Below are 17581 nucleotides of genomic sequence, written 5' to 3' on the forward strand. Positions count from 1 at the left end.
TTTAGCTCTAGAAATAGCATGCTCTGATTATTTAAACATTTCTAAATTAACATATTGGTTGAACAATATCGTACACATCGTACACAATCGTGAATCTCGTTATCCCTTTCCCCTTTCCCCTTTTCCCCTTAAAAAAAAATGACGTTGAGGTACAAGCTGATTCTTCGTTTTAGCCAACTTCATGTTACAGCCTTAATCTTTTACAGTGCATCCACCGATTCCAAACTTCCCAGCGCTCTACCAACCAAATGCACACTTCCCGTAATCAGAGCTTGAGCATGGACTTCATCCGTGGCCAAACCTCGCACGTACTCAAACGCATCTTCCACGCTTGGAAGAACTTGTACATCGGTTTCAAGGTTGGAATCAAGCGAGCGCCATTTTTCAGCAAAGGCTTTCTGCATCGTGAGCTCGGATATTGACTTAGGATCGTAGGAAAGGTTGACGAAGTCTAATGGGGTCAGTGATGAACTTGATTATGCGAGTAGTGAATAATTACCTTTCTTGGATGCGTTTTCTTTCTGGATAGATGTTGTGCAAAACACTACGTGGTCAAATTTTACAGATCCTTGGATTGCGCTATGAAGTCCTTCAAGTAATCCAATTGCTTCGCGATGACCTTGTTGATTGAAAATCAGAACTCGTGGGCCGTTCCTAGAAAAGGTCAGTTACATGAACTCAGTCAAGGTATAAAACTTACTTTTTTGCTACTTCGTCACCAAACCATTTTGCTGCGACTATGATACTATCTGCAGTATGTGCGCCATCTAAGTACCAGGTAACATTTCCATCAACCTTTGTTTCGCATCTTCCACGCCAAACTACTTGCTCCAAAGCTTCTACGAATTCTTGGGGTAGAGAATTCGAGGATGTATTAAATTTGGAGTCCAGTTTGTTCAAAACTGTTTCAGCTAGACGGATGGCAAGACTCGCGTTTCCCCTCTGAAAATCTGCAGCCGGTTTTATTTTCACCGTCGTCAGTCTTGGGTCTAAACCGACTACTTTGAAAGACTTCACCCCCTTTTCTACAGCCCTCTTCTCTACAACTTCCATCGCTTCTGGCTTTTGATTCACTGTAAATGATGGCACTTCTGCCTTCTGAATTCCAGCTTTATGCCATGCGATTTTATCAATCGTGTCTCCTAGTGTAAACACATGATCGATCCCTAACGATGATATACCCGTCACCGCAGGTCGATCCACAATATTTGTTGAATCGTATTCACCTCCAACACCAACTTCATAGATCGCAGCATCAACACCTTCTTGGAGAAAAACGTGGTAAGACATCAAATTCAGGTATCTGAAATAGACAGGCTTCTCAAATGGTTCGCTCGAGGATGTCGCAGCTGCTTCCAGACGATCCCAAACTTCGAAGAAGTATTTTGCAAACATAGGAGCTGATATGGGTGCTGAATTGATTCGGATCCTTTCCCGGACAGCGATGAGATGGGGTGATGTGAAAAGTCCAACCTTTTGAGGAAGATCATGTGACTTTCTATAACGATTCAAGATAGAGTCAACATAGGCGCACGTAGAGCCTTTTCCTTTGGTACCGGCAACATGGACAATATTCAATCGTTCGAGATCATCTTGCTGGACGTGAGTTAGCGACAGCAAAATAGGAAGGGAGATTGAAAAGTACGGTATATCCAATTCGAGTCAGATGCTGTCTCATTTCCCGATTGGCTCCTTCATCGAGCTTGATCCCAGCCTCCCATCGTTTCTTGAGAACTTCGTATGGTGTTTGAAGCGTATTCAAGGCATTGATAGCATCCTAATTGATGGTGAGAAAAGAAATCATGTGTGTAGCAATGTTGTGACAAAACGAACATCGTAGGTCCTTTCTCCCATTGTGGCAATAAATCTTCGCGAATCTGGAGCGCGTTTATTGAAGCGCGGATTTATAGAAGCGTTTCTGAGGGATCGGAGAGATGATCTAGAGAAAGAAGTCCACATCACATGTCATGTATAAATCTTTGTTGAGAGTTTGAAGATGGAAACTTTGAGAAATATGCAGCACTGTTTTGCTTTGTCATCCACCAGTGATCGCTGATGTGTTAAAGCAGCGCATAATCTTCAATAATCTCTCCCATTTTCCCATCGCCGTTATTGTAGAGTTCTTATCTAATCGTTGCATTTCATGACAAACGCATGGCTTTATCGTGAACAACCGACTAGAGATGATCGCTTCAGATGAAGAAAAAACACCAGCGTAGCATTTCCCGCTTGCGCTTCCGCTCCTACTTGTCACAGCGGTTTCAACAGTAGGGAACATGCGCTCTGACAGACCAATCTTTAGGCAATTTTAAGGTTTTGCCGGCATACGACGCAAAAGTGGGGTGGAGATAGTGGCCGGGCTGGTGGTGTGCTTGCAAGGGAGATAGCTGTAGGTTATAGGTAGAACTGTATTCACAATGTAGCTCTATCACCACTACTTCTTTTCAAAGTACCTAATCGCTGTTCGCAAGATATGGCGCCAAGTATATCTCAAAGTGATATCTCACAGATCAATGTCAATGGGCCCCAGCGAATCTCCATTGAGGATGTTGTACTCGAAAAGGGCATGATGGAGGAGGTGGCAATTGAGCCGGCAATTGTGAAGGTCGAAACTCGATTTTCGGAAAAAGAAGTGACAATCCGACAAGTAGCCCCTATGGTTATCGTCTTAACAGGAGCAACGTTTCTTGTTGTAGGTACCAAGTTCATGAATATTTTCGGAAGGAAGTCTAATGTTTTCCCAGACGATTGCTGCTCAAGCAGTCACCATTATTTTGCCTGAAATCTCTCGGGATCTTGATATCCCCCAAGCTCGGCAGCAATGGGTGCTATCTTCGTACGCGTTGACTTCTGGCTCATTCTTACTTTTATGGGGCAAGCTGGGAGATGTATATGGCAGAAAGCTGTTATTTATTCTCGGCGCACTTTTCACGGCTGCAACTTGTATAGGGACGGCTTTTTCGCCTGTTGAGATTTGTTTGTATGTGATGCGAGCTTTGCACGGACTCGCATCGGCTATCACTATTCCTACAGCGATTGGCATCATAGGACACACCATTCCACCTGGTCGAGTAAAAAATTATAGCTTCGCATTTTACTCTGGCGGAGCACCAATGGGCCAAGTTCTTGGCAATCTCATGGTGTGTATTCCCTAATTTTCCAAGTCCCGTTGGCAAGTCTAATCCATTCTTTAGGGGGGAATTATCTCTCAATGGGCCAGTTGGAAAGTTGTCTTCTTTGTGATAGCTGGTGCTTCACTTACTATTGCTGTAAGCGCCATTTTTGTGGTTCCAAAGGAGCCGCCTAAAGGCAAAGAAGAAGATAAACTGCGCGCCTCGGGAGTAGATTGGATTGGTGCTTTTCTATTCACTGCAGGTCTACTTCTACTACTCGTAGGCTTATCTCAAGGGGGCTCATCTGGATGGCAGGCAGCTTCAGTTATTGCAATCATAGTGATATCCGGCGTTTTACTCATAGCGTTTGTTCTATGGGAACACTATCGAGAGACCAAGACCACAAAGGAACCATTGATGAAAATATCGACGTTTCGTCATAAGCAATTCTCGATTGCTATGATAATCATCACTTTATTCTCGTCCGGCTTTACGAACTTCTGCCTCTACACAACTTACTAGTATGTCCTAAATCCAGTTGCGCAATTTCAGGGGCTGATTTGAATTCAGTTACCAAGACTTCCATCTTCTGGACCCTTTACAAACTGCACTTCGGTACATCCCATTGGGAGTAGTTGGTAGTAAGTTCTGCATATCTTCTTTCACGGAAAATTGTTCTAACCTCTGATGACTTTGCAGTTCTTACCACTTTCGGATCCGGATACTTACTCGCTCGAATCAATGGCAATTACATTCTCAGTTTTGGCCTTGGCTCGGCCATGATTGCCAATCTTCTGTTTGCTGTACCAATACCTCCCAGCACATCATACTTCGCCTTCGGACTACCTGCAATGTCACTTGCAGCATTCGGTGCTGATACAGTCTACCCATGCCTTGGTCTATTCACAACCCAGTCACTTCCTCGAAAGGATCAATCAGTCGCAGGGGCTATGTTTCAGACTATGGCAGCCATTGGGCGATCTATGCCGCTACCTATTACATCCGTAATTCAGCAATCTGTACAATCAAAAGAGCTGAACAAAGGGACGGACCAGATGCTAGCATTCTTGGCGGGACTGAGGGCTGTGGAATGGTTCTGCGTAGGTTGTATGGCAGCATCATTGGCTATGACTATAATTGGGCTCAGAAATATTGGGAAGATTGGAATGTTAAAGAAACTAGGAGTTGCCAGGAACGCGAAAGAAGAAGTGTGAAGTTTCTGCATCTATGGGTTATAGACCACAGTCCAAAATTTTCCAGATGATTAGATATAGATTAAAATATTTAAATTGTCAGTGTATCGCGTAATCTCGAAGTCTCGCTAATTGCTACCGCCGACTAACTCCATTCGTTAGAGGCCTTGAAGTATCTATCTCGAAATTTCTATTCCAAAGCCAACCTGCACAGTCAGTTTAGACGATGTAATACTGCTGGAATGATAAAAGACTAATCTCGGCAGAGTTGTATGATGACACAGAGCTGTATTAACAAGCGAAGCATTATTAGTCATTTAGCTAGAGTGCTAATTATAGTTCTAGCGCTGTACAAGACTATATTGACTAAGGATTAACATGATAGGTTATAATCCCAAAAATAATCGCCAAGAACGGTAGTCGTGAAATTATTTCGGGGGCTCATACTTACAAGTTAGATTCACAGTAGTAACTTATAAACTTATCAAAGATTCAATTGTTTAATAGAAATGATTATCGCTAGTAGGCCTCGTCATAATCAGATTGTGGAATGAAAGTTTTTCCAAGAAACCGTATTAGAAAGGACGAAGTCTAATAAGAATTTCCTCCGACACTATCAATACGCTCGAGAGACTTCTTTCACGCTAGACCGCATAAACCCCTGTTGAAATTCTGTACTATTTTGAGTATGAACCAATAGAATTCCACAGAAGTAGTTGTTCGAACAATATTGATTACTTAGACTTATTGATAGAAATTCTTTGTCTACTTTTCTCTTTATATAGATAAAGTACATCGTATAAAAGGAAATCATTATAACTCAACAAGTAAATATATATCTATCTAGGAAGCTCTAAATGAAAGTCTTATCTGTACTGAAAGTTGATAGCTGCTGTATATAAATCGTACTAGGATTCGGAAAAGTCTGACTTATTGATAAGGAGTTCCTAGACGAGTCCGATTATACAATTCAAGATTTCGGATTTCGAAATCTCACTATCTGATTTCGATCACACAGCGTGTCAAATCAAGTATTTTGTAGACATTTCAAGCAACTTATAGAGTTATAAGACTCAGTCAACTAAATTAAATCTTAGAAATATGTTCAAAAATTATTTTGATTTTGATTTTCTTTGTTGTTACTTCCTTTGTTACCTTTTCTATATTTGTACGACGATCGTGCAGGCTTCAGACCTTCGTTTTCACCTTAAAGGAGACAAACAAGGGCGTTGTCTGGCACACTCCATCCTCTTCCAACCGATCCGTAGAGATCGATCCACAAAATTGAGGACCTTGTTGGTCACTTTGCGCTTAAGCCCTTATCTCCGGCCCCAAATCTGGCCCAGATCGAGGACCAAATCCGACTCGGAATACGACATCAAACCCGACATAAAATCCAATGAGCAACATTTGCGCACTTTACCACCATTCAAAATCCGCCAGAACACGAAACAGGCATTTACACTGTCATCAACAATGAAAATTGGAAACACGGAACAAAAAGAGCCGCATAATATGAGGGGGCACATAGGGGAGCTATGGAACACAAGATAATCTTGGAGAATATGCGGCGAGCCCACAGAGGACCTGCCAGGGTCTCCGACAGTTGCGGACAATGACGATATGAGACGTATTTCCACACAGGTCAAATAGAGCAGAGCAAGTCGTGTGTTGGGTTCTCAAACTGTCGATTTGAATTCTCCAACGCGGCACTCAATAGACGGCATTTCCTCAAGAACGCTCAACATCTTCCTCAACAGATCTAACCTCATCCACGCTTTTCAAAGTCGCTATTGTTTGCCCAGATCCACATAGTCGTTATTGAGTGGGTGGAAAAAGGGTGAATATATGGTTTTGATGGCAGTGACAAGACATGTAGAAACTGTGTCCCAATGAGTGCTGTACTTAGATTCTTAAGTCAAGTAGAGAATCTCCAACCAAGCTCTCAAAGCAGGTTTTCCATTCTTATAACCATGCAAGAGAAGAGGACGTAGGAATTATGGACCGAGTTTGTGGGTTTGCGGGTTTGTTTGAGAGTTTGGTTGTATTTCAGTCATCGTCGTAGAGCTAGGCGGAGTACTAGGTACAGTGATATAGTCTTTCAACGGGCGTATCACCCTCTTTAGCTATTATATTTGCGGCAAAGAAAATTACATCAATTAGAAATCATATGTGCTTATAATACTCGAGTATGTGTGTGTCGAAACCAAAGATATCATTGGGATCGATCTCGTTATCCCGAAATAGATACCCAAGACTATCTTCGTCGTGGTTGCACAGAAATAGAAGTTGGAATGCCATCGAAATGGTGGGAAGCCTGCCAAGGGCTTTTACTTGGCTCTTCAGATGCTCGAATTCTGCCTTGGGAATACCAAGTGTTGGTATAACCTTTAGGACTCAAGAGACTCCAGAGATGCCTAAACTGCTCTTCGTTCTTGGCAGACTGTCTCTCGTCAACAGTTATTCGATTAACTGTGCCGTGGCTTGGCTCGACAGTTCCGACCTCTTCGCAATATTCTGGGATGACAATTGCATTGTCGGACTTATCGCCAGACCGACGACCCAAACGACCGCTTTCTCTACTCTCTCTACTGGAAACTTGTTCAGCCCGAAGCCCGCCTTGAGGATGTGCGACGATGCTCCAGAAGATAGACTGTCTTCCTTGGACTGCATTTTTATGATTGTGAGGTTGCACGGTAGACGCAGCGAGTAAGCGCACATCCCGTTCTTGCGATGTCTTAGTCTTTTCAACGATCATGTTATTGGCAATCGTGTTGAAATTGGTTCCAAAGTTCAAATTTAGCCCATCACTTTCTCGGACACCACTAACGTCAACTTTGAGCCCATTTCCTCGCTTTTCAGGCTGGGAATGTTGTGCAAACTTGAGTTGTACTTCCGACCCAAGACATTCTCCAGGCCGATATTGTCGCTTCGATGGTCTGACATCAAGTACTCCTTCCTCAAGCAGAGATTCCTTTCTCTTCTTTGGTAGGGAAGTAGGCAGCATTTGTGACGCATTTGGGTATCTGAACTGATTTTCGTGGACTTGATAGTCGAAATTACTGGCTCTCATAGCTTGTTCCTTACGACTGCCAGCATCAGATCTCTCATATTGTCTTTGTCTCATGGGTTCGCCAGTATATTTGCTTGATTGAACCCAAGGATTTGGTTCAAAACCCATGTACATGTTTCTCGAATGGGCATTATTACTGTATGGTTGCATGGATGCCAGCATAGAACCCTTATCTTGCGTCATCGGCCGAGTGTCAAAGGCCTCATACTCCGAGAGTTTTGTTCTCGAATTAGGTCCGCCTATTTCTGCCTTGTAGGATACTGGGCGTTCACCAGAGTTTCTGTCCGCATTGCCGTGATTTTGTTGGAAACCCATCTGCCACCCGGCGTTCTTAAAATTGCCATCAGCCAGGTTTAATTTCTTAGGGTTGACACCATTTTCAACCTGCACCTGGGATTGAGGAAGATCAATGATGTGGTCAGAATACTCGAATGAATCAACTATCAAGTCGCATCCAGTCTGAAACTCAAAGTCATTTTCGATTTCATTACCCATCGGATAGTCGTCGTCGTCGTCGTCGTCGTCTACAATTGCCTCGTTGGCATCTGCATCGACAGCTTCCTCGTCACCGTCACCATCACTCGCGCTTTCTATGTATCCATTAGCCGGATTTAAAGATGATCCTGGATGTTCAATCGAGTTTCCTTCGATAGTTTTGCCTGTCTCAAGACTAATCAGGCCGCTTGCTAGCTTTTGTAGGTACTCGTCCGTCTTTCCTGTTTCATTATATGCTGCCCACATCTTGTTCGCATACTTGTTTGAGGATGGCATCGAGCTTTTCCAGGCTTTCCAATCTTGGAATACTTGCCCACCAGCCTTCCACGCCCTCCGTTTTTTTTGTCTGTTCTTTTCTTCAACATAATTTTTAATGTTTGCCGGGCTTGTTTTATTCAGCATCGCCAGGAGCATCCTATCACCTGTCCATAGACGTCCGTCTCTCTTCTCAAGGACCCTATCGATCCTATTTTTCGCGGTTTGAATGCGACGTGTAGATCGCGGCTTTCCAGCCGCCTTCTTTCTGAGCTCCTGCATATGTCTGCATTTATAAATTAGCTACTGCCATCGATTTTTTGAACATAATAAAAAACAAGGCAAGTCTAACCGTCCTACAATCTGCGCGTCAACACCATTGGTCATTATCCGCCGATTTTTTGGCGATGGTCCTTTCGTACAAGCTTTCGTGTCAAGCTCGCTATTGCATATTTCTGCAATCTCTCCGCTTTTCAAAGGTAGGATTCCATCGACATTGTAATTTTTGTAATAATTGTCGAGCCAATCTGCGTGTTTCTCAGATTTGGGCATTTTGACTATAATCTTAGCACTTGGTAGCTATTTAAGATTTTATTTTGGCCGAGAGGTATTCTGAAAGACGATTTAGATGATCAGCAGATGTGCAGCTGGTTGATGTTGATGAAGCCTAGTCCTTCGTCCAAAGTCAGATCTGATTATCCCCGAATTAGTTTGTTGAAGGATGAAAGTTACTTGCCTTCTACTATTCTTGTGGGATTTTCTACTTGAGATTCCGCCCAACCAATATTTCGTGGAAAGTGGTTGTGTGCGTGGGCAAATTATTGAACGCGATAGAATTTATTGAACTCGATAGAATTTATTGAACTCGATAGAATTTATTGAGCGCGGTAGAATTTATTAATCGTTGTAGATCCTACTTATCTCAGTGAATTTGTTTGTAGAATCCCTGAGCCGACTTTCTACTATCTCGAATTGGTGCAAAAAAGGTCTCGAATAAGGCCGTGGTTATAGTTAATCAAAATGCAGGGATCAAATCTTTGAAGCTGATTAGATTTGTTCGGGAGTTAGTGGTAAGATAGTGGGGTGTATTGAAATCATTGATCTTCATCTCGCTTATCTTTTGTCTAACGCCTCGTTCTTATCAAAATTGGTTGCCTAGGTAAATCCAGATCACATCCCTGTTCGTAACAGGATGCGACCTCGAAATTTCGATCACTTAAAAATACAGGCACAAAGCCGCGGACCAAAATTATTGCAGCGATTTCAAGTTTGGAAGTCTAAGTTGGAGCATTAAGATGGAGGTTCAAAGGGTTTCAAATTTGGTCAATACGAAAGAATGAGTTCCTCCTTGTTCTTGAGTGTAAGCCCAAACTACCCTTATCATCTACGAGACAGGACTGACTACGAGCTTCGCATTGATAGTTTTCCCTTCACAGTCGATTCTACGACTATCAATACCGGTTTCCAGGTGTCTTCCACAGACTTATCTCCATTTTTACAATTCTCGTCTACCGAACACAGTCAAGCTAGTCTTCAAAGAAGTCGGAAGTTATTACACTTCTGGTGATGTTTTTCTGAGGGCCAGGCACATACAAATACAATTACAATATACATTTATACACACAATTGAAAGTCGGGGTTGAATAGATAACACATTTGATGGGATTTGTTATAATTCTGAACAAAATACTTTTATGATTTTTGATTTATGTAGATTTTTTAAGTACATCGCAGATAGATCATGGAAAATTCTACAGGATCCGTGGTCTTCTTCATGCTATAACAGCTTCATTCAAACAGACAATGTGCGCCGGGTATCTTCAAATCTGGTCCAAGCCTCGAAACAGTGCAATCCTTTCCTCCGTGTATCATATATCCAACATTATACGGGGTTCCCATCTTTTTCTAGTGATTACCGCCAGGTCCGCCTTTCTGGAATCAATTGTTATCGAGATTGGGTGTATCCCAATGCTCGAAAAGGCTTTCGTTGCCCAGGAAGGCCGAGTAATCGAACTCTCCGTTTTGCAGAAAAGATTGCTCTAGGGCATTCATGTCTGGCACAGGAAGCAGGTTTTCGAAGTTTTCGGCATCCTGTGTATTCAATGCATTCTCTGGCACTGAAGGTATTTCAGCCGACAACTCAAGCTCCTGAGTTCCTCCTTGTAGGAATGCAGAATCCTGTTGTAGTTGAGGGTCTTGAGCTGTCGAGTCAGCTTCCCAATCTCCATCTAAGATGCTGACAGGATATTCAAAGGCAGGACTTGGAGTTCTTGCAGGGGCGGTCGTATTGCCTTGTTGTGTCACTCGCTCTGTGATGTTCTCCGTGACATACTGTCCTACATTTTCTGCACCGATTGTTGGGGTAGATGTTGGAAAGCCCTCAAGTAGTTGTCCAGAAACTTCTTCTGTGCCACTGTTGAGACCGTCTTGTTCGTATCCGAAGAGGAGAGGGTCAAGAGGTTGTGGTTCGACATCCGAGCCTCGGACATCAAGAGTTCGGATATTGGGAGTTCGGATATTAGGAGACTTTAATTTTGAAAGGTCAGTAATTGTCGATCAGGAAACATTCACAAAGGAAATTTGTACTCAGAAATAGATAAAGAAGTGAGAGGATACAGGAGGATGAAAGGGATGTGATAGTATCATTTAGAAGAACTAATAAAACTTACTGTCATTCCCAATTCAGCTGTGTTCTCCTCATAAGGACTACCATGGCAGATATTCAACTTTGAGGGCTCAGGAGGAGACCATCTCGCGCCACTGTTATCGAAAGATGAATTCATGGCGTCTTCAGTCGAACTCCAGGAACTCCTTCGAATTTCGGACTGGCCAGGCATTGGTCGACGACGGGTCTTTAGAGTTGGTCTCATAGCCCTCAGTCTCTTGGCTGGCCTTCTTGTATCAGCCATCCTACTTTCAGCTCCAGCAAAGTTTCCTGTTGCAGATGGAGCAAAAAGTCTAGAACCGGAGGCTTGACGAGGTCGCTTTCTCAAATGGGCGGCATATGGGCCCTGGTTAAGCTCGTCGTCATCAAGAGTCGACTTCCTCTTTCGGGCAGGATCATTAGATTGGGCAACATGCCCATTAAATGGTTGTTGCCCCATCGGAATCCCTGAAGCTTGCGGTAATACTGGCATATACTGCATAGCATGACCTTGTGCCGCCGGAGGATAAAATGACACATGTCTTCTCTGCCAATCTTCCTCATACTCCTCTTCATTGTCATCCTGATTTGCGAATGGATCGCATGGAATGACAGACTGGGAGCTTACAGGCATGCCGTATCTGTGCTGGTATGGCAAAGTTTGCTGAATGCCATCGAATAAGGCCGGTGCTACATCATGAGAGATGGTGTCGGCGGTGTATGCCCCTGGATAAGCTTCCTGTTGAGGCGCTGGTTGAACTCTACTCACTTCGTAGCTTCGCCCAGCTGCGTAACTACTGATGCCCGAGTTCGCAGACTGGGTTGGTGGCATGGTATACACCACGTTTTGCTCCCGAGTATACATGGGAATCTGCTGGGGCCCATGTTGTTTTTGTTGAGGCGCCTGGTAATGTGGTGGTGCCTGCAGATTTGAGTTTTCGGGTTGAGCCTGCTGGTTTACTTCGATATATGGTGCTGCAGGCTGCGTATCAGGAGATCCGGGCTGCCCATACTGGTACATCTGACTTTGTGGTGGTGGTTGTAAATTAGAGAAGCCACCTTCACCATTTTGATAACCAGATTGATTATCGAGATTGGGAACAACAGTCGTACCAGGTGCCAAGGCTACTAGACCATTATTTCCGTTGATAGAATTAGCGGGCCCATTCGCAGGTGCATTAGGCAAGCCGGGTGCTGCTTGACCAATAACGGCACCAGTCACAGGATCGATCTCGCCGTTCAACAACTTCTGAACATAGCCAAGTGGATTTGCAAAATATGCCTTCCACATCTTGGTTGAATATTTATTGCTGCTGGATGTTGGACCGACAGGACCTCCGCCTGATTTCTTTAGCATCTTTGCCTTTTGTTCGAACCAATTCTTGATCTGCCTATAGCTCATTCCGGTTTGATACATCAATTTCATTCTTTCTCCTGGGGATGGATAATGATCGACTGCGTAGGCGGCTTGGAGGATTGCTAACTGCCACTGTTGGATGCGCTCTGCTCGAGGTTGGTTACGAGCGCGTCTTCGGCATTCGCTGATATGTCTGTGTTTATGTTAGCTTCGTGACTAATCATAAGAATAAGAGTTCACTCATACCTTCCGACAATCTGCGAATCGACACCATCAACACCTGAAGTTGTAGGTGGGATGTGTGCTGCATTGCATCTAATCGCAGTCTGTTTTGTTGTCTCCGTCAAGATGTCAGGATTGAGGAGACTGTTGAAGTAGTTGTTGAGAAAAGTGATGTGTTGGTTGTCTTTAGGCATCTTGTCTATTTCTCTTTTAATTTTTAGCTCCAATCCAAAGGTTTAATAGGATTGGGATGTTGGATGTGTTTCTTACCGGTGTTGGTAGAATTAGTTTCTTGTTATAAATGCTCGAGATGCTTTCTCAGTATCTCACTGCATCAAAAAGGTTAGCTTTTTATTCGTGGAGCAGACTTGATGATATCTCAAGGGGGCTTTAGAACAGCATGAGAATGTTCTAACCTTTGAAAGTCCTTCGACTTCTGTTGTGAAAATATTCTTAATAAAAAAAGCGAGGTGTTCCGTCGGTAAACGGCGTCTGGTATTCACCTAGATTTATTCTAGATGACAATAGTGGGTTTATCAGGGGCTCTTCGTGAGTTTATCAGATACGTTGCAGATTGAAGAATCGTAGAGCTGCAGGCTGTCGACAAGAAAGACAGATCGTGTTGAAGGTAACAAATTTGTTTGTTTTTGGATTAAAGAGACTAGAAGTAGTCAAAGTAGGGAGTTGGTTGCTGTCTTGTTAGAAAGTACTTTAGATATCCAAAAGTATGTGTTAATGATTTTCTCAGAGGTCGCGCGTTGGGAAGCTTATATCTAAGCAGAGTCTTGAAGTCGCTGATGCTTCAATCACTAGCGCGGTGTATTGTTGCTAGCGCGACGGTTAGAACATTGAAGCAAGAGGGACAGTATGGCAGAGATGTTTGTTACGGTTTTTTTGACCCGTGCACCTCGTGGTTTACGGTGTTGTTGACAGTACAAGTCTATTAATACATGGCACATGATCTCTACTACTTGAACTTGAGCCAGTCCCGAGGAACAGTTGGCTGAGATCTCTCCATCTAGCTAGCTATCGTGGCGTTGTCGATTGTCTAATTGCGAGGCACCAATGTGGTTCTTAGTTGCGATTCTTAGGATTCTCCAATTAGCGCGACCTCTCTTCTCTGCCCGAGCGCAGGTATTCCTTTGCTTTCATACGTGACCTCCTTCTAATTTTCCTCTACTTACTAGCCACCTTGTACAAATCCTGAATGTTTTGCTACAAATTTCTGCCATCAATCATAGCCAAGATTCATCCCTTCATAGAACACGCGTGATCTTGATGCAGATTGACATTCTATTGACAGACTTTCAGTCCATTAACGACTTTGATCAAGAGATTTTTAGACATTATCTATGTATCAGCGGGAATATACCGATCGAAAGAGATAGGAATCGAAAGAAGACAATAGAGAGATGGAAATAATGCGCGATAAACCTGGATTAGATAGCAGAGAATGGCAAATCCAGCCAAAAGAAGACAAAGAGAGAGACAAATCAAACTCAAGTTGAAAGTTCGTATGAAAATTCATTCTTAAAGAGACCACAGTTGTAGAGCAGCATGCTCACATATACTAAGTTTCTCTCCTAGCTCATCTAATACTAGCAGGTTCCCTTTGCATTCCAATTATCTAGGACCGTTATTTCAAAACCGATCCCAATATCCCAAAGGCGCGAGGGCTGGAGAAACATAAAGGGCGTGAAGAAATACATCAAAAGAACACACGAAAGGGTATAAAGGAAGGCAGGAGTACGAATGAATGCGAAACGAGACGAATAATGTCTACGCGTGCACGATGAGGTGCACGATGAGAGACAGAGCCTCGATTGATCACCCTACTCCATATTCTGGTATAATTGCGATATATTGCACTACATCTATTCGAATTTTTGTTAGCAATGCGCAGATACCCCACAAACTATCGACATCTTACCGCTACGAAAATTTACCAAGTCATTCATCTCGAGCCTTCGCGCAATTCTGCTATTCAGATAGTTTATTTGGATAGTCACTATTTCTCCCACCCCCCTTTCAACGACAATTATCTTCACAGTAGAATTCGCTTCAGGACGCTATAGCTTCTGCATCAGTGCGAAGCGAATCCTTTAGTATATTCCTTGTTGTACAACCTGATGAAGGTTAACTGAATTAGCAAGTCTGAAATTCAGAGCAATGATCCGAAATATATCGTCAAACTGCCGTCGCACATATCATTTTACGAGAACAAAGATCAGCATAGTAGAGATGTTCTACAATCTATCACTCTAGAGTGGTAGATGAGACGGACAGAGTCGAAAAGCAAGGGCCAGGATTCGAAATCTCCGAAACGACAGGAACGAATACATATAAGAAAAGGCTCATATAGTACAGCTAGAAGTACAGCATCTATTGCAGTTCCATCATATATGAGATGGATATAATTTTCAAGTGCTAGTGTATCTAGATGATAGGTTCACAGATGTGAAATGATGCAGAAATATACTGCAGAACGATCTACAACACCAAATGAGCTAAAGAACGGAGATTTCAGATGAACAATAGATGGGAACATATGTATACACTATATTGGCATCATCAACACGGCATCTAGTCGTTGCTACTCGAAAGAGAAAGCATCGCAGGCCTGCCAAAAACCTAAAAGCAGTACGTTAGCTCAAAGATGCACAATTTACAGGGGGAAAGGAGCAGACTAAATGGTAAATTATGCATACAACAATGCATATATGCCGCGCCTTTATCCAGTACGTTCAATTGTCATTTCAGAGTATAGAGCTCGATTTGCTTATTCTAATTGGAGCGCTAGATAAGGGGTTACGTAGCGACTCAGCACGGGCCTTTGCTGGCCTTCAAGTGTCTAGTTCTTTTCAAAACTAGCAACAACCGGCATAGAGTTGTGACTGGGGTCATAGTTTGTGGCGGATTTATTTACTGGTAGACTTCTGCAATTGTCCAGTAGGAATCTAGAATAGAAGATCATAAATTGGACGAAAATTCACAATTATTGAAAGCAGTTTTATTACTTTAACATGTTTTTGATGGTGTAACCTTGAATTAAATTAAGCCTAAAGTGTAACCACTACGTGCAATTAAGTTGAGTTGGACTGTTGTATTCCAATCTGAAATCATCTATATTCCCATTCATCATTATTAGTATGGTGAATTTTCTAGTCTCTCATTTAGATGCCGATCCATAATTTGTCGTCCGACCATGTTCAACTAAGATATCGTCCTCTTTGAAAGTCGTTGCTCTCCCATAATCATTGTGTGCTATCTCTTCTAGACTTAACCCTTGAGTTTCGCGCAAGAAAAAGAATGAGACAACTGCGATTATGCCATCGAACAAACCCCAGAGTAGGAATGTACCCCTAGTTTTATGTTAATTTTCTCACAAATTCTGGCTTCTAGGATATGTGTGTATTGCTTACCAGCCGAGATTTTCAATCATATACGGAGTTGTTAGGGAGAACACGAAGTTAAAAAGCCATTGGGATGAGACTCCAATTGCAATACCAGGTTCTCTAATCCTCGTTGGAAAGATTCTGCATCAGAGGTTAACAAATTGCAAGGACATGAAGGCACGAGTAGAAAGTTCTTACTCAGACACATATGGCCATGGTAGCGGTCCCCATGAAAGATTATATGCAATGACAAACATGTATATGAGAGCCACTGTCGCAATTCCACTACTTGTGACACCTGCAGTCTTGGTGGCTGGAAGCTCTTTGACCACAATTGCAGTTGTAATTTGACAAGCACTCATGAAAACTGCACCACCGATCAAAGCTGCCCTTCGACCAATGCGATTGGAGAGAAAGAGTACAAAGACTCCACAGGCTACTATTTTGATTGCACCAAATATGGCAGTTAGTAATAAATCTCGATTTCCACCGCCAACGAGCAGTTTGAAATACTGCGGCCCATAGTAAGCAAACGCCGTTGCACCTGTAGCTTGCTGAGCTGTGAATATAGCGAATGCTGTGAAAATACGATTGAAGTTATCCCTTTCAACAAGTTCTATAGAATATTAGTGTTCGCTTCACTTTGTCAAGAAGACGACGAAACATACCCTTAAAGTGAAATCCTTCGGTAGCTCTTTGTTCCATTTCGACGCCTACACGAATTTCTTCCATCTCTTCAAGTGTAGCTTGCGATCCATCTGCTCGAATCCACTTCAAACTTTCCCAAGCCTCATCATGTCTTCCTTTCTTGGTAAGCCAACGGGTACTTTCCTTCAAAGTAAACATTCCAAAACCAAGGAGACCTGCTGGGATAATCTGGAGACCAATGGGAATTTGCCATTGTCTGGACACAGAAGGGACTACTTCGGCCATGGCATAATCAACCCAGTACGAAGTAAATATTCCTATGTTAATGTTAAAACCCGTTCGGGTGCTTCATCACTCCACTCAAACTAACCAAAAGTGTAAAACCATTGGAAAAAGCTCCCAATCTGTCCTCGCAATTCCTTCGGTGCCATCTCCGCATTAAACATTGGAACAACCACACTGGCAGCTCCAAGGCCTACGCCAGCAATGACCCTCCCAGCATAAAATACTGCCATGCTATGAGAATTGACAGTTTCCATTATGGCACCAATAATGAAAATGAACGAAGCGATTTGCAATGAAAGTTTGCGCCCGATACGATCCGCAATGGGCCATATGAAGAAACATGCTACAAAAGCACCCGCTTGCTGCAGGCCAACAGCAAGAGAACTCACGCGAGTTGCATGAGCGGTCGAATATTTGAAATCATTAACGAAAGATTTGAGAGTCAAGACTCCACCTATTCATCGTTAAAACTCCGTACTTATACTACTGTGCCGAATTCACCACGATGTACCCACCAACACTATATGACTGTTAGTAGATGAAACAATCGAGCAAACATACAAGCAGGTGAGCAAGAAATAGAGGGATACACACATGCCACTATCATAACCAAATAGAAATCCTCCCATGCAAACTACGCTTGCCAGCCAGTACGCTCTTATTTTGCCAAGTGTTGAATTCTTCATGATGACTACTTTGGTCAAAAATTAGACAAGATCTAAACATTCCACATCACAATGCTAAATCTTCGGGACTTTCATCTAGTTGTATGTATTTGAAGTAGATTTCAGTCATTTCCAGCATTCTGCTTATGATTCGCGCATCTCATGTGGTCATCACAAGCATGAATCACGTCTTGACAGGCATATCCAATTCGATGATGAGGTTACATAGTATGGGG

General features: G+C 42.9%; 5 protein-coding genes across 5 annotated transcripts; 1 reads left to right on the forward strand and 4 right to left on the reverse strand.

The window, feature by feature from the left end:
* Nucleotides 1–8: 8 nt before the first annotated feature.
* BCIN_01g04170 (hypothetical protein) lies at nt 9–2102 on the reverse strand. Its single transcript, XM_001548938.2, has 5 exons — nt 1834–2102; nt 1646–1777; nt 701–1596; nt 500–654; nt 9–451 (listed from the first exon to the last, which is right to left on the reverse strand). Exons 1-5 carry the CDS (start codon nt 1957–1959, stop codon nt 201–203), a joined length of 1560 nt encoding a protein of 519 aa, XP_001548988.2. The 5' UTR covers nt 1960–2102; the 3' UTR covers nt 9–200.
* A 237-nt stretch (nt 2103–2339) lies between these two features.
* On the forward strand, nt 2340–4420 carry BCIN_01g04180 (hypothetical protein). Its single transcript, XM_024690443.1, has 5 exons — nt 2340–2692; nt 2745–3140; nt 3195–3634; nt 3684–3754; nt 3813–4420. The coding sequence occupies exons 1-5, from the start codon at nt 2474–2476 to the stop codon at nt 4325–4327; spliced, it is 1641 nt and encodes a 546-aa protein (XP_024546212.1). The 5' UTR covers nt 2340–2473; the 3' UTR covers nt 4328–4420.
* Nucleotides 4421–6502: 2082 nt separating this feature from the next.
* Nucleotides 6503–8777, reverse strand: BCIN_01g04190 (hypothetical protein). The gene is made up of 2 exons (XM_001548941.2): nt 8482–8777; nt 6503–8415 (listed from the first exon to the last, which is right to left on the reverse strand). The coding sequence occupies exons 1-2, from the start codon at nt 8679–8681 to the stop codon at nt 6564–6566; spliced, it is 2052 nt and encodes a 683-aa protein (XP_001548991.1). The 5' UTR covers nt 8682–8777; the 3' UTR covers nt 6503–6563.
* Nucleotides 8778–9993: 1216 nt separating this feature from the next.
* Bchox5 lies at nt 9994–12577 on the reverse strand. Its single transcript, XM_024690444.1, has 3 exons — nt 12377–12577; nt 10799–12323; nt 9994–10655 (listed from the first exon to the last, which is right to left on the reverse strand). Exons 1-3 carry the CDS (start codon nt 12544–12546, stop codon nt 10068–10070), a joined length of 2283 nt encoding a protein of 760 aa, XP_024546213.1. The 5' UTR covers nt 12547–12577; the 3' UTR covers nt 9994–10067.
* Nucleotides 12578–15385: 2808 nt separating this feature from the next.
* Nucleotides 15386–17570, reverse strand: BCIN_01g04210 (hypothetical protein). The gene is made up of 6 exons (XM_024690445.1): nt 17275–17570; nt 16766–17200; nt 16416–16712; nt 15946–16363; nt 15775–15888; nt 15386–15714 (listed from the first exon to the last, which is right to left on the reverse strand). The coding sequence occupies exons 2-6, from the start codon at nt 16932–16934 to the stop codon at nt 15522–15524; spliced, it is 1191 nt and encodes a 396-aa protein (XP_024546214.1). The 5' UTR covers nt 16935–17200; nt 17275–17570; the 3' UTR covers nt 15386–15521.
* Nucleotides 17571–17581: the final 11 nt, after the last annotated feature.

The sequence above is a fragment of the Botrytis cinerea genome, chromosome 1 (genome assembly GCF_000143535.2).
Source record: "Botrytis cinerea B05.10 chromosome 1, complete sequence".
Classification (NCBI taxonomy): Eukaryota; Fungi; Ascomycota; class Leotiomycetes; order Helotiales; family Sclerotiniaceae; genus Botrytis; species Botrytis cinerea.